This window comes from Lacerta agilis, chromosome Z (assembly GCF_009819535.1).
Source record: "Lacerta agilis isolate rLacAgi1 chromosome Z, rLacAgi1.pri, whole genome shotgun sequence".
NCBI lineage: Eukaryota > Metazoa > Chordata > Lepidosauria > Squamata > Lacertidae > Lacerta > Lacerta agilis.
In genome coordinates this window covers 14,214,335-14,229,134 of record NC_046331.1, presented here as the reverse complement: position 1 = coordinate 14,229,134, position 14,800 = coordinate 14,214,335, and the positions used below count along the sequence as shown (strand labels likewise).

Here is a 14,800-nt window from a genome sequence, read left to right as displayed (position 1 = left end):
TGGTCGACTGTCCCTCAGACCTTGTGGGGGGCCACCGGCGGACTATATTTTTTTGGGGGGGGGGGAATGAACGAATTCCTATGCCCCACAAATAACCCAGAGATGCATTTTAAATAAAAGGACACATTCTACTCATGTAAAAACACGCTGATTCCCATACCATCTGCAGGCCACATTTAGAAGGCGATTGGGCCACATCTGGCCCCCGGGCCTTAGTTTGGGGACCCCTGAACTAGATGATCCTTTAATCCCAGGACATAAAAACTTAAGAGCTTTCTGGGTCAGGCCAAAGGGGGTCCATTTAGTTCAGCATTCTGTTATGGCTGACCGGATGTGTGTGGGAAACACAACTACAAAACATTCAACCAAAAAAGCAAACTCCCATCCTGTGGCTCTCAGCAACCCGGGCTAGCTGTCGTTCCTGCCTTGCAGGGGGCTGGACTAAATGATCCTTAGGTCTCTTTCGACCCTACAATTATTTGATTCTACCATATCAGTTTTATAATTCTAAATTAAAAAATTATAAAACAGGGGGTTTAAAATAAGAAGCCACCCATTCACACCTCACTCTAGTGAAGTTACAGCGCTCATTCTCAGTCTCACTTATATATATAATTCCAATAATTTGGAAATCAATATGGAAATAATAAGTGCTCTTTATTTCTGTTGTTGGTCTAGAAAGGTGTATAGCGGGCTTCTTTCCACGAGAGGGTGCAATGAAACCGTGCTTTTAAAAACACTTCCTTCCCATTCTAAAGTTGCTGACTCAGAGTTTCTCTGGCTTGACAAGGCTGGAACTATCCAGCAGGGGGCAGAGAGAGACTGTGCAATGGACCCCCAGCATCCTTCCAAGAAGTGCCTGTGGATTGTTCCTGGATCAGGGATGAAGCTTTCTGTGGCCATTAAAGGCTGCTCTGGTCTCTGTTCCCCTTTGATTTCAGTCCATTAACTTCACTGCTTGGGTGTTGAGAGGAATGAAATAAACAACAGCTTGTTGTTGTTGTTCAGTTGTTCAGTCGTGTCCGACTCTTCGTGACCCCATGGACCAGAGCACGCCAGGCACACCTATCTTTCACTGCCTCCTGCAATTTGGCCAAACTCATGCTAGTCGCTTCGAGAACACTGTCCAACCATCTCATCCTCTGTCGTCCCCTTCTCCTTGTGCCCTCCATCTTTCCCAACATCAGGGTCTTTTCTAGGGAGTCTTCTCTTCTCATGAGGTGGTCAAATTACTGGAGCCTCAGCTTCAGGATCAGTCCTTCCAGTGAGCACTCAGGGCTGATTTCCTTAAGAATGGATAGGTTTGATCTTCCTGCAGTCCATGGGACTCTCAAGAGTCTCCTCCAGCACCATAATTCAAAAGCATCAATTCTTCGGCGATCAGCCTTCTTTATGGTCCAGCTCTCACTTCCATACATTACTACTGGGAAAACCATAGCTTTAACTATACAGACCTTTGTCGGCAAGGTGATGTCTCTGCTTTTTAAGATGCTGTCTAGGTTTGTCATTGCTTTCCTCCCAAGAAGCAGGGGTCTTTTAATTTCGTGACTGCTGTCACCATCTGCAGTGATCATGGAACCCAAGAAATATCTCACTGTCTCCATTTCTTCCCCTTCTATTTGCCAGGAGGTGATGGGACCAGTGGCCATGATCTTAGTTTTTTTGATGTTGAGCTTCAGACCATATTTTGCACTCTCCTCTTTCACCCTCATTAAAAGGTTCTTTAATTCCTCCTCACTTTCTGCCATCAAGGTTGTGTCATCAGCATATCTGAGGTTGTTGATATTTCTTCCGGCAATCTTAATTCCGGCTTGGGATTCATCCAGTCCAGCCTTTTGCATGATGAATTCTGCATATAAGTTAAATAAGCAGGGAGACAATATATAGCCTTTCCCAATTTTGAACCAATCAGTTATTCCTTTTTTTTTTTAATAAAAATGCTTTATTTTAATGTTTCAAATTATAATACATACACATATTTCTGACAAAACATACACAACCTACATACATTTTTCAACATCTTAAAAACCAAACACTCCATCATACTTTCCTTATCTTCATCACACTCTACCCACCACCTTCCAACACCCCACACCCCACCACCATATCCAGTTCTAACTGTAGCTTCTTGTCCCAAATAGAGATTTCTCAGGAGACAGATTAGGTGATCCGGCACTCTCATTTCTTTAAGAACTTGCCATAGTTTGCTGTGGTCAACACAGTCAAATGCTTTTGTGTAGTCAATTTGGTCTCTGGTTCCTCTGCCCCTTCGAAATCCAGCTTGCACTTCTGGGAGTTCTCAGTCCACATACTGCTTAAGCCTGCCTTGTAAAATTTTAAGCATAACATTGCTAGCATGTGAAATGAGTGCAATTGTGCAGTAGTTGGAGCATTCTTTGGCACTGCCCTTCTTTGGGATTGGGATCTAGACTGATCTTCTCCAATCCTCTGGCCATTGCTGAGTTTTCCAAACTTGCTTGCATATTGAGTGTAGCACCTTAACAGCATCATCTTTTAAAATTTTAAATAGTTCAGCTGAAATATCATCACTTCCACTGGACGTTTTATTAGCAGTGCTTTCTAAGGCCCATTTGACTTCACTCTCCAGGATGTCTGGCTCAAGGTCAGCAACCACACTACCTGGGGTGTACGAGACCTCCATATCTTTCTGGTATAATTCCTCTGTGTATTCTTGCCACCTTTTCTTGATGTCTTCTGCTTCTGTTAGGTCCTTTCCACTTTTGTCCTTTATTATGGTAATCTTTGTACGAAATGTTCCTTTCATATCTCCAATTTTCTTGAACAGATTTCTGGTTTTTCCTATTCTGCTGTTTTCCTCTATTTCTTTTCATTGCTTGTTTAAGAAGGCCTTCTTGTCTCTTCTTGCTATTTTTTGGAAATCTGCATTCAATTTCCTGTATCTTTCACTATCTCCCTTGCATTTTGCTTGCCTTCTCTCCACTGCTATTTGTAAGGCCTCATTGGACAGCCACTTTGCTTTCTTGCATTTCCTTTTCATTGGGATGGTTTTCGTTGCTGCCTCCTGTATAATGTTACGAGCCTCCATCCATAGTTCTTCAGGCACTCTGTCCACCAAATCTAAATCCACTAGACGAAAATATTCGCAGAACGAATTATTTTCGTCTAGCGGTGCACCACTGTATATTGTATCTTACCGGCCCAGTGGTTTTTCCTACTTTCTTCAGTTTAAGCTGGAATTTTGCTATAAGAAGCTGATGATCTGAGCCACAGTCAGCTCCAGGTCTTGTTTTTGCTGACTGTATAGAGCTTCTCCATCTTGGGCTGCAGAGAATGTAATAAATCTGATTTCGATGCTGCCCATCTGGTGATGTCCATGTGTAGTGTTGTTTCTTGTGTTGTTGGAAAAGAATGTTTGTGATGACCAGCTCGTTCTCTTGACAGAACTCTATTAGCCTTTGCCCTGTTTCGTTTTGAACTCCAAGGCCAAACTTGCCAGTTGTTCCTTTTATCTCTTGACTCCCTACTTTAGCATTTCAATCCCCTATAATGAGACGAACATCCTTCTTTGGTGTCATTTCTAGAAGGTGTTGTAAGTCTTCATAGAATTGGTCAATTTCAGTTTCTTCCACACCAGTAGTTGGTGCAAAAACTTGGATTACTGTGATGTTAAAAGGTCTGCCTTGGATTTGTATTGAGATCATTCTATCATTTTTGAGATTGCATCCCAGTACAGCTTTCGCCACTCTTTTGTTGACTAAGAGGGCCACTCCATTTCTTTTATGGGATTCTTGCCCACAGTAGTAGATATGATGGTCATCCGAACTGAATTCGCCCATTCCCATCCATTTTAGTTCACTGATGCCCAGGATGTCAACGTTTATTCTTGCCATCTCAATTTTTACTACATCCAGCTTACCAAGGTTCATGGCTCTTACATTCCAGGTTCCTATGCAATATTTTTCTTCACAGCATTGGACTTTCCTTTCGCTTCCAGGCATATCCGCAACTTAGCGACCTTTCGACTTTGGCCCAGCCGCTTCATCAGCTCTGAATCTACTTGTACTTGTCCTCTGCTCTTCCTCAGTAGCATGTTGGATGCCTTCCGACCTGAGGGGCTCATCTTCCAGCATCATAACTTTTATATGCCTGTTGTCTTTGTCCATGGAGTTTTCTTGGCAGGGATACTGGAATGGCTTGCCAGTTCCTTCTCCAGGTGGATCATGTTTAGTCAAAACTCTCCACTATGACCTGTCCATGTTGGGTGGCCCTGCATGGCATAGCTCATAGCTTCCCTGAGTTATTCAAGCCCCTTTGCCACGACAAGGCAGTGATCCATGAAGGAGAACAACGGCTAATGTAAGCTCAAAATAAATAAATAAATAAATAAATAAATAAATAAATAAATAAATAAAATCTCCCTGGACCTACAGGGGAGATGGACTGCCATCCTGTTCTCACAGTGGTCAACCAGATGCCCCAATGGGAAGTTTTCAGGCAGGATTTGAGCACAAAGGCAACTATCCCCTCCTGTGGTTTCCAGCAACTGGTGGTCAAAAGCATCAGCTGTGGAAGGCAGAGCACAGCCATTGTGGCTAGCAGCCATGCAGGGGCGTCGCTAGGGGGGTGCGGTGGGGGCGGTACGCCCCCGGGCGACAGGGGCGAGAAGCGGCGGGTGGGGGCGACAAGCGGCGGGTGGGGGTGACAAGCGGCGCCCCTCCCGCCACTCCCCAGGCAACGCCGGTCACCCCGGGAGCAGCAGCGCTGCACCGATGGGGTGCTCCCTCGGCCGTGCGCTGTTGCTCCCGGGGCGACCGGAGCGAGCGGCGGCGCATGGGGGTGACAAGCGGCAGCCCCTCCCGCCATTCCCAAGCGCTGCCGCTCCCTCCGTCACCCCAGGAGCAACAGCGCACGGCCGAGGGAGCACCCCGTCCGTGCAGCGCTGCTGCTCCCGGGGTGACCGGCAGCGTGGGGAGTGGTAGGAGGGGCCAGCGCTTGTCAGCCCCACGCGCTGCCGCTGGCTTCGTCCCCCCGGGAGCAGCAGCGCACGGTGTGTGCGGTGCTGCTGCTCCTGGGACAACGGAGCGAACGGCGGCACGTGGGGGTGACAAGAGGCAGCCCCTCCCACCATTCCCATGCGCTGCCGCTCCCTCCGTCACCCTGGGAGCGGCAGCGCACGGCCCGACGACGGAGTGCGCCTGCACGCGCAGGCGCACTCTGTCATCGGATCGCCGCTTCCACAGCCTCCTTTTGAGCCGGAGAGCTTAAAAGCGAGCTCTTCGGCTTAAAAGAGGGCTGCAGAAGCGGCGCCGGCACTCCCGGAAACGCCCTGGGGGCGGAGCGTCATGACGTCACAATGTGATGTCGCGACGCCCCGCCCCCGGGGCGTTTCCTTTGCCGCCCCGGGTACCGCGGAGCCTTACTCCGCCACTGCAGCCATGAACAGCCTTCCTTTCCATGAATTTGCCCAATCCTCTTTTAAACCCCTCCAAGCTGGTGGCCATCACTGCCTCCTGCGGAAGCGAGTTCCATGGTTTAACTGTGCGCTGCATAAAGACTTTATTCCATCTGTCCTGAAGCTTCCAACGTTCAGTTCCAGTGGGTTGCCTCAAGTTCTAGTCAAAACAAAATCGAAAATTCTTTCTAGTAGCACCTTAGAGACCAACTGAGTTTGTTCCTGGTATGAGCTTTCGTGTGCATGCACACTTCTGAAGAAGTGTGCATGCACACGAAAGCTCATACCAGGAACAAACTCAGTTGGTCTCTAAGGTGCTACTAGAAAGAATTTTCGATTTTGTTTTGACTATGGCAGACCAACACGGCTACCCACCTGCAACTGGAACTCAAGTTCTAGAGCAGGGTTTCCCAAACTTGGGCCTCTAGCTGTTTTTTGGAGTACGATTCCCATCATCCCTGACCACTGCTCCTGCTAGCTAGGGATGATGGGAGCTGTAGTCCAAAAACAGCTGGAGGCCCAAGTTTGGGAAATCCTGTTATGAGAAAGGGAGAGAAACCTGTCTCTATACACCTTCTCTGTGCCATGCATAATTTAATAAATGTCTGTTGTGTCATATCTTAATTGTCTTTCCTCTAAACAGAAATGTCCCAAATGCTGCAACCATTCTCTCGTAGGGGAAATGGTTAGGGAGGCCAGGAGAACCAGTAACCTGATTCCCCCTCTCCAAAGCAGTCCATCCTCTGGTTGCATTGCCAACTTCTTTAATGCACCGTGCGCCATCTGCAGGACCTTGCAGCTGGGCAGCAGATGGGGCTGTTTGGGGCCTGCAAGGGAAATGAGTGTTCTAATTGATGTTTCCTCCAGAGTGTTTTGTAATAGTCCCTGGAGGCTCCTGCAGTCAGGGACAAGTTTAGCTGTGTGTATTCTCTTTCCAGCCCTCTTCTCAAGAACATCTCCACCTAATTTCCATGGGCATTGTTTATTACTTGCGATTACATTTATACCCCGCCTTTCTTCAAAGAGGACGTGGGTGGCACTGTGGGTTAAACCACAGAGCCTAGGGTGTGTCAATCAGAAGGTCAGTGGTTCGAATCCTCGTGATGGGGTGAGCTCCCGTTGTTCGGTCCCAGCTCCTGCCAACCTAGCAGTTCGAAAGCACATCAAAGTACAAGTAGATAAATAGGTAGCATTCTGGTGGGAAGGTAAATGGCGTTTCCGTGCGCTGCTCTGGTTCGCCAGAAGCAGCTTAGTCATGCTGGCCACGTGACCCAGAAGCTGTATGCTGGCTCCCTCGGCCAGTAAAGCGAGATGAGCGCCACAACCCCAGAGTCGTCTGCAACTGGACCTAATGGCCAGGGGTCCCTTTACCTTTTTTCTTCAAAGACGGGGCACATGGTTGTTCTGCTCCCCACTTGCATCTTCACAACGCTGTGAGGCAGTCTAGGCTGAGAGACAGTGGTAGCTCACATGCCCCCCCCCAACTAACCCCCCAATTGTCTCCACCCAAGAAGGGGTGCGATGGTAAGGCTATAAACTCTCAAAAGTGGTATGCAGGTGTTGCTAAGTTTGGGAAGCACTGCTCCAGACTATGGACCTTCTGAGTTATCTCCTCACCTTGAAACCGTGTAAAGGGACTGGGTTTTGTTTTGTTTTGGAATCCCACCTTTTCCTCAAAGTTGCTCAAGGTCGTGTACATGGTCCTCACACTCTTTATTTAATCCCCACAACAACCCTGTGAGGCAGGTTAGGCTGAGAGTGAGTGGCAACCCAAGGTCACCTGGTGAGCTTCACGGCCAGGCAGCAATTTGAACCCTGGTCTCTCAGGTCCTAGTCCAGCACTCTAACCACTATTCCACACTAGCTCTCCTTGAAGGGAAGGCTGGGAGGTCACCTGCTTTTGCATGCAGACGTTCAATCCCCAGCACGTCCTGGTAGGGCTGAAAAGTTCCCTGCCCTAAAACCCTGAGGAGCTACTGCTGGTCATTGGAGTAGACAATACTGGTGGTACAATGGTTTGACAGCTTCCTGAGTCCCTGTATATTTCCCATCCTTTATTCAGAACTAGGAGGACTGGAATCTTAACTTTTAGGGGAAAGGGCTTAGCTCAGTTGTAGGCTACCTGCTCTGCAGGCAGAAAGTTGCAGGTTCAATCCCCATGGGCATCTCCAGGCAGGGCTGGGTAAAGACTCCCTGCCTGAAAACCCTGGAGAGCAGCTGCCAGACAGGGTAGACAGCCCTGAGCTAGAGGGATCCCATGGATTGACTCAGGAGAAGCCAGCTCCCCGTGTTCCTATTTAAATCAGCCCTTAATTCTGAACCATGTTGACCAGAAGCTCTTTCAAGTGTCCCATCGGGACTAGAAACTTTGACCAAAGAAGAGATCCCCCTCCCCACTGGAATCTGACACACTTTTTGCTTTCGGAAATTGTGAGATGTATGTGCACCTGGTGACATCAAACAGACCAGACCCCAGCCCTGCTGGTTGATAACTGAGTGGAACGATCCATCTTTGGGATGGCTTTGTGCCAGTATTTGCCTTTTGCAATAATGGTAAGCAGATGGGCGAGGGATTACACGCTCACTGAGAAGGTTAATTAGAGAAAGACACTGTCTGGGGGTGTACTATGCACATTGATGTACAGGGGGAGCCCATCAAGCCCATCAAGCCATTAGCTACAGTTCTCATTAAAACATAGGTGCCTTCCCCGACAGTTATTACCCCTTCCTACGGCTTGTGAGTCGCAAGTGGGAACTCCAGACGACCTGTTTATTGAATATCCTCCTGATTTGCTTGTGCAAAACCAACAGAGAGGTTAGGCTATGCCCAGACCTTAATGAGTATGTTTTATCATTTGTTTCTAGGGAGCTTATACAATATAGGAGTGTTTGTTTGCAATGAGGGTGTACTATAAAGGAGTATTCATCCAGCTGATCTCTGGATTTGCTGGCAGGGTTTTACACATCTTCCCATTAATCATTTCTTCACCCCACTCTTCTCAAGCATTTCCCCTTTGCTTTCCTAACTGCAAAAGTCTCTCTCTTTTAGAGCCAGGGTAACAGAACTTTAATCTGTTTTACCTGCATAAACCTAAATATCCAGAATGCACTTGAAAATTACCTGCAGATAGTGGAACAGGTTAACCTTCCTCCCCCTTCATGTGCCATGATGCTAATTAGCCTCTTCCCTCCATTCTTCTGATTAATGCTTTGTTTGAAACAATATCATATCACTTTAATCAGTCATGACTTTCCCCCAAAGAATTCTGGGAGTTGTAGTTTGTTAAGGGTGCTGAGAATTGTTAGGGGAGACCCATATTCCCTTCACAGAGCTACATTTCCCAGAGTGGTTTAACAATCAATCCCCTTTCCCAAGGAACACTGGGAACTGCAACTCTGTAGGGGGACAGGGACCACCTAACAACTCTCAGCACCCTTAACAAACTACAGTTCCCAGGATTCTTTGAGGGGAGCCATGACTGTTTAAAGTGGCATGGGACTGCTACAAATATGGGCTTTGTGAGTTTTTTTTAAACTAAAAAACTGCCAGCTTCTATGGTAATGTTGACTATCCAATAAATAAGAGACCAAAATTGGCAGATTTGCCCATCCCTAAATGCTAAAAGACCCTTTTATAGGATGCCAAACCTTAAGTTTACCTTTTTTAATTTAGAGAAAAGAAGGTCTGTACAGGTATTAAATAAAGAGTTATCGATGTATCTCCCCATAAAGCTCTTTTTCAAGAGTTGCAATGAGGACTAGAAGCTTAAAAGTAGGAAAAAGGAAGCAATTGGGGGCTCTCATGAAGAGCTGGTTTTTCTCAACTTTCCTAGTGAACCTCAGTCAGTTTGCAGCCAATCAGTCACAGCGGGGACAGAAAAAAATTGCTAGCCCTTGATCAGCATGGCAAGATTTGAAACCTGCCTGCGATTCAGGAGTGTTTGATTGTACTCTGTGTTCTTCTATCCTTTTTAGGGTAATGACCAAATTCGCTTTGAGCTCACCTACTATGCCATCTGCCCTCAGATCAAGGTAAGGAGTGGTACCAGTGTACTGATGGCCTTCCATCAAAACAAAGTTGATAAATTCTCGGAGGGGGCATTTGTTTTAGGGGAGAATAGAAAATCAAACTGAATTGGGCCTCAATTGGGATGCTGATTCATAGCGTGAGATGGGGGGAGTTTATTCTCTCTGGTGATTGCAGAAGACCCCTGTTCCTCTCCCAAGAACTACAATTCCCAGAGTTTCCCTAGGATGAGGGATTCATTGTTTAAACCTCTCTGGGAACTGTAGCCCTGGGAGGGGAAGAGGGCCTCCTAACAACTCTCAGCACCCATAACGAATTACAGATCCTGGAATTCTTTGCAGCGGCAGAAACATAACTGTTTAAAGTGGTATGGTGCAAATGTAGCCTTCATTAATCACTCTAGCCCAGTGGTTCCCAAAGTGGGTGATACTGCCCCCTGTGGGGCAGTAGGATTACATGTGAGGGTGCTAAGAGACAAATGGGCAGCAGAGGGTGCTGGTGGATATATAAATGACCATCATACTGTATTTTGAAAAGTTAGCATTACTGGATCAAATTTAGCAGTTTTGATGAATTAATTCAACTAAATAGTTTTAATTGGATTTTGAATAAATGTGCAATTAATTGTTACTATTTTGAATTTTATTGTGCTTTTATCTTCCTTAGTGGGGCCTGCAAACTGCTATTCTGAATATTGCTATTTTATAGGGTAGGGAGCATTGGAGATGAGTGTATGGAACCGAGAGGGCGGTAGCCAGAAAAAGTTTGGGAACCATTGTTCTAACCTGTTAATTGCCTGAATCCTGAAGCTTAAATATACTCTAGAATTCCATTCTTTTTTCTTACATGCAATTCCCCCCCCTTTTTTTTGCTGATGTCCCTTTCCAGCCTTTCCAGTCCCTTTCCAACAACTGAAACTCGAAGTCAGTTCTTCAGAGTTACATAAAAAAAAAACAACAACCCAGAAAATTGGTTGTCAAATCTATTGGCTTTCAAACGGGTTGTTCTGATCTTTTAATCGGCCTCCTGTTTTAACCCAAACTGGAGAAGGTGAAATGGACACCTGAATTGCACCTTGCCTTGGGCAGGTCATTAAGTTACAGTAACAGCTTGAGAGCATCTTGGATTACCTTTGTTTGATGAGATTAATGCAGGAGAGCAGGGGATGCTTAATGGCCAGTGCTCCTGGCTATCCAAAAGAGCTTTGAAACTCTCTCTACTCCAGGCAAGGGTTCATTCTAGTAGCTGGTTTTGAGGAAAGTCTCCAGAGCTGTGGTCCCCAAACTTTTCCGGGCCACTATCACCTTGGTTCCATAAACTCATTATTCCGAATGGCAGTTTGCATGACCCACTAAAGAAAATAATAACGCAATAAGATTCAAAACAGTAACAATGAATTAGAATTTATTGAAAATCCAGTTAAAATTATTTAGTTCGATTCAACAAAACTGATGAACTTGATCCAGTGATACCAGCTTTTCAAAGTATCCCCATGTGTCTTAGCAGGTAATCCCACTGCCCCCAAGGGGTTGGTCTTCACCTTGTGGGCCAGGTCTAAGGGGGAGAAATCAAACTCTGGCCTCATTTATAGGTGAACCAACCCAAATTTGCACGTTTTGGAAATTTCACTCTGAAATCTGCCCTTCTCCAGCCAAGCAATGTGCCTCCCAAAATAAATAAAAATGCATACACTAGGGTAAACTGTGCATAAAAATGCATATAATCATGAAAATAGCTCACACAGCTTCAATAGTTGTTTTGTGAAATCGTGGCTGTTAAATGTGGCATCATAGCGCTTTGAATGTATGGTGTGAAAGTGGCCTATAATGTATCTTCCAAATGTTGCTGGGGTTATATCCTACCAAGCTCTACTCAGAGTAGACACACTGGAATGAATGTTCTTCAGTTAGCCATGTCTCTGAATAAGGAGGACTAACAGTGGATCCTGTCCTTGAACTCCAACTTCTGGCAGAAGAATATCAGAAGAGCTTTGCTCCTGGGTCAGGCCAGTGACCCATCTAGTCCAGCATCCTAATTCTCACAGTGGCCAACCAGGTGCCCATGATAGGAAGCCCACAAGCAGGTCCTGAGTGCAGCAGCACTCTCCCTACAGTAGAGGTGGAACACATTGCGGCTAGTAGCCATTGGTTACTCTGTCCTTGACTTTATGTTGGAACCTGGTTCTACCAAACTCATATTTGCTGACAACCCCCCACCCCCACCCCGAATAACCAGTTCTTTCCTACCACTCTCTGCAGATCATTGCTCCTTGGAGAATGCCGGAATTCTACAACCGCTTTCGAGGCCGAAGTGACCTCATGGAATATGCCAAGGTAGGAGAAAATTCGCCCGTTTCCCGAATTAGTCCTTTCCCCTCATTCCTGTACCCCTGTTAATTCATGCAATTAAAGGTATGGTTCTTTGGAGTTTTGGAACTTCCTTCCTGGAGAAGCCGGTCTGGCTCCCTCCTTGTCCTTCCACTGGCAAAGGAGGGAAGACTGTTTCGTTCTTTGAGAATTGACTGTTTCTTAAGGATGGGGCTTTAAATAGTGCTGTGCTGTTTTTGTTATCTGTATTTTAATACATTTGGATTTTGTTTTGTTTTTTAATATTGTTTTTATCCTATTTGGGTTTGATTACTTTTTTAAAAAAATAATGGTCTTATATATATATATATATATATATATATATATATATATATATATATATATAAAGGAGCCACTTGCTCTCATCGCCACTGAGAGCAGCCTGAGGCATTTTAAGCCTCTGCCCCTTGGCCTGCCTCTTCTAGGCTCAGAAGAACCACCTCAGGTTCTTAAAAGGCCAAACAGATGTCCCTTTCCCATTTTGTAGCCCGCCTCCTGGTGTGCAATGTGAGAGGCATTTGGTTTCTCAGGCCCACAGGAAGAATGGGCCTCTGAGCAAGGAGCTCTCTCGGCCTTTCTAGTGCAGGGCACTCTTCCAGGGCCTCCTGCCTGACAGCCTCAGGCGCTGTGGTCACTTGGTCTGCAGCAGCTGGCTGGAAGTCCTAAACCTGGCCTAGCTGATACCTCTGCAGCCTCTGACTCTATGCCCTGGTTGCGGCTGGATTTAAGTTCTCATGAACAGGATTTTGCTACTTCCGATTCTCAGCAGGTGCTTCCATGTGGAAATTTGCTGCAGCCTCGGAATGGTCTTCAAATAAGTTTTACTCAGAGTACACTTTTTGAAATCTGTGATACTATTCTACGCTGCAGCAACACCTATAGTGTCGAGGTCAAGGGAAAGTAGTAGTCCCACTCTGTTCTGCCTTGGTCAGACCACACCTGGAGTACGGTGTCCAATTCTGGGCGCCACAATTTAAGAAGGATATTGACAAGCCAGAATGTGTGCAGAGGAGGGCGACCAAGATGATCAAGGGTCTGGAAAGCAAGCCTTATGAGGAAGGGTTGATGGAGCTGGATATGTTTAGCTTGGAAATGAGGAAACTGAGGAGATATGACAGGCATCTTCAAATATCCAAAGGGCTGTCACATGGAAGATGGAGCAAGCTTGCTCCAGAGGGTTAAACTCAAACCAATGACTTCAAGTTACAAGAAAGGAGATTCTGACTAAACACCAGGAAGAACTTTCTGACAGTAAGAGCTGTTCGACAGTGGAACAGACTCTCTCAGGCAGTTGTGGGCTCTCCTTCCTTGGAGGTTTTTAAACAGAGGTTGGATGGCCATCTGTCATGGATGCTTTAGTTGAGATTCCTGCATTAAGGGGGTTGGACTGGATGACCCCTGGGGTCCCTTCCATCTCTATAATTCTATGACTTGACCACCTCATTTCCCTTTCTCAAACTTGGAACACAGGTATTCCATCACTGAGCACCCCGTTCCTGTGAAATCGAGGCTGCTTTGCTTATGTCCCCTGGGGGCTGGGGTGGGACTGAAACCTTTCAGAGTGCTTTAAAAAAAACTGCCGTCCATTCTGCCTCCTCTCTCTCTCTCTCTACACCGTTCACAATGTGTCATTTCCCCCCTTCTTTCATCACAACGAACCTTTAATTTTCTAACCTTCAAGGCCACTTTGGATTTTAGCTGAGCGCAATCTCGCCTGCTCGTTACCGCAGCAATTACAGGCACCCCCTGCAGGAGGCTTCCACGTATCCTTGGTTTTTGGGGCGTAAGGATAGTTTCCCCCTTCTCCTTTTTTTTTTTAAAGGCCCGTAATTACCTAGATGTTAATTGTCATCCACTTTGAAGGCAGAAACTTGTCCCCACTTCAATAGCTCCTTCCAGAGACAAAGTAAATGCCTTTTTTGTCGTCGTCCCCATGCCTTTTATTCCCCGCTTTTTTTTTTTTTTTGGAAGAACAAGTTTCAATAAAACATATTAGAAGTTTTGCATCAGAGCCCCTTCGCTGCCCACCAGGGGACCTTTTCTTTCCTTGCGACTTTATGGAAATGCTTGACAACTGGGCTCAATCAATCAAGAGGAAAAGAGCAGTTCGGTGTATAAACCAGAAAATTGCTTGAGGTTCTCTCTCTCTCTCTCTCTCTCTCTCTCTCTCTCTCTCTCTCTCTCTCTCTTCTTTTTTAAAAAATTAAAAAACACCCAACAACAATGCCCATTTAAAGCAGATCCAAGGCTGTGTTTAGTCAGAAACAATTATTCTGCAGAGGGTTCTAAGACCGGATGCTGCCGCTCTCTGCCTCCCTTTTAAATTTTATATTTTGGAAATAAAGAGGCACGTGCTTTTCCCGATGCTTGTCTTTTACCATCTGTTATTTATTCCTAAGTAGGCAATTTCCAAGAGCCTCCCATATGTTGCCAAATGGTCAAATTATTAACTTCTCCCTCTCTCTGTTTGTGTGTGTGTGTGTGTTTTAATTGTTATTGTATGGGAAACTGAAGTGTGCACCTTTTCTCTTCCCAAGAAAAAAAAAGGCCGCAGCTATAAGCTGAGGAGAGGGCCCCCGCTCGAAGCAATTAATGTGGGCGAAAAGAGTTGCGTTCCAGACTTTTCAAACCGTGGCCGTGTGTTAGGGAAAGGGGGGGGGGAAGGGGAAATGGTTGGTTAATGGATGCACAACCTGGGTTTGTGTGTGTGTGTGTGTGTGTGTGTGTGTGTGTTTGTTTGTGTTCATTCACCACCAGGGTATTGTTCTTCGAATGTAAGGTGCTGGATGAGGATATTGGAGAGCTTTTAGAGAGCCTGTCCTGCCACAAGCAAACTGTTCCTTTATCTCCCGTCCAGCAGATTCAGCCAGGGTTTTGTAATGCTTAGAGAGCCAGACTAAAAGGCAGTCAGAAAAATAACACATGCATAAGAGTAACCTGTTGGATTAGGCTACTGGCCTATCTAGCCCTGCA

General features: G+C 46.0%; 1 protein-coding gene across 3 annotated transcripts in view; it reads left to right on the top strand.

The window, feature by feature from the left end:
- The window catches only part of ASS1 (argininosuccinate synthase 1), an 80,827-nt gene that overhangs the window by 8,221 nt on the left and 57,806 nt on the right, over window positions 1-14,800 (top strand). For all 3 annotated transcript variants that reach the window (XM_033137637.1, XM_033137636.1, XM_033137638.1), the window contains exons 5-6: window positions 9,410-9,466; window positions 11,720-11,794. In XM_033137637.1, coding sequence (XP_032993528.1) covers window positions 9,410-9,466; window positions 11,720-11,794 — 132 coding nt within the window. The remainder of the gene's footprint in view (window positions 1-9,409; window positions 9,467-11,719; window positions 11,795-14,800) is intronic.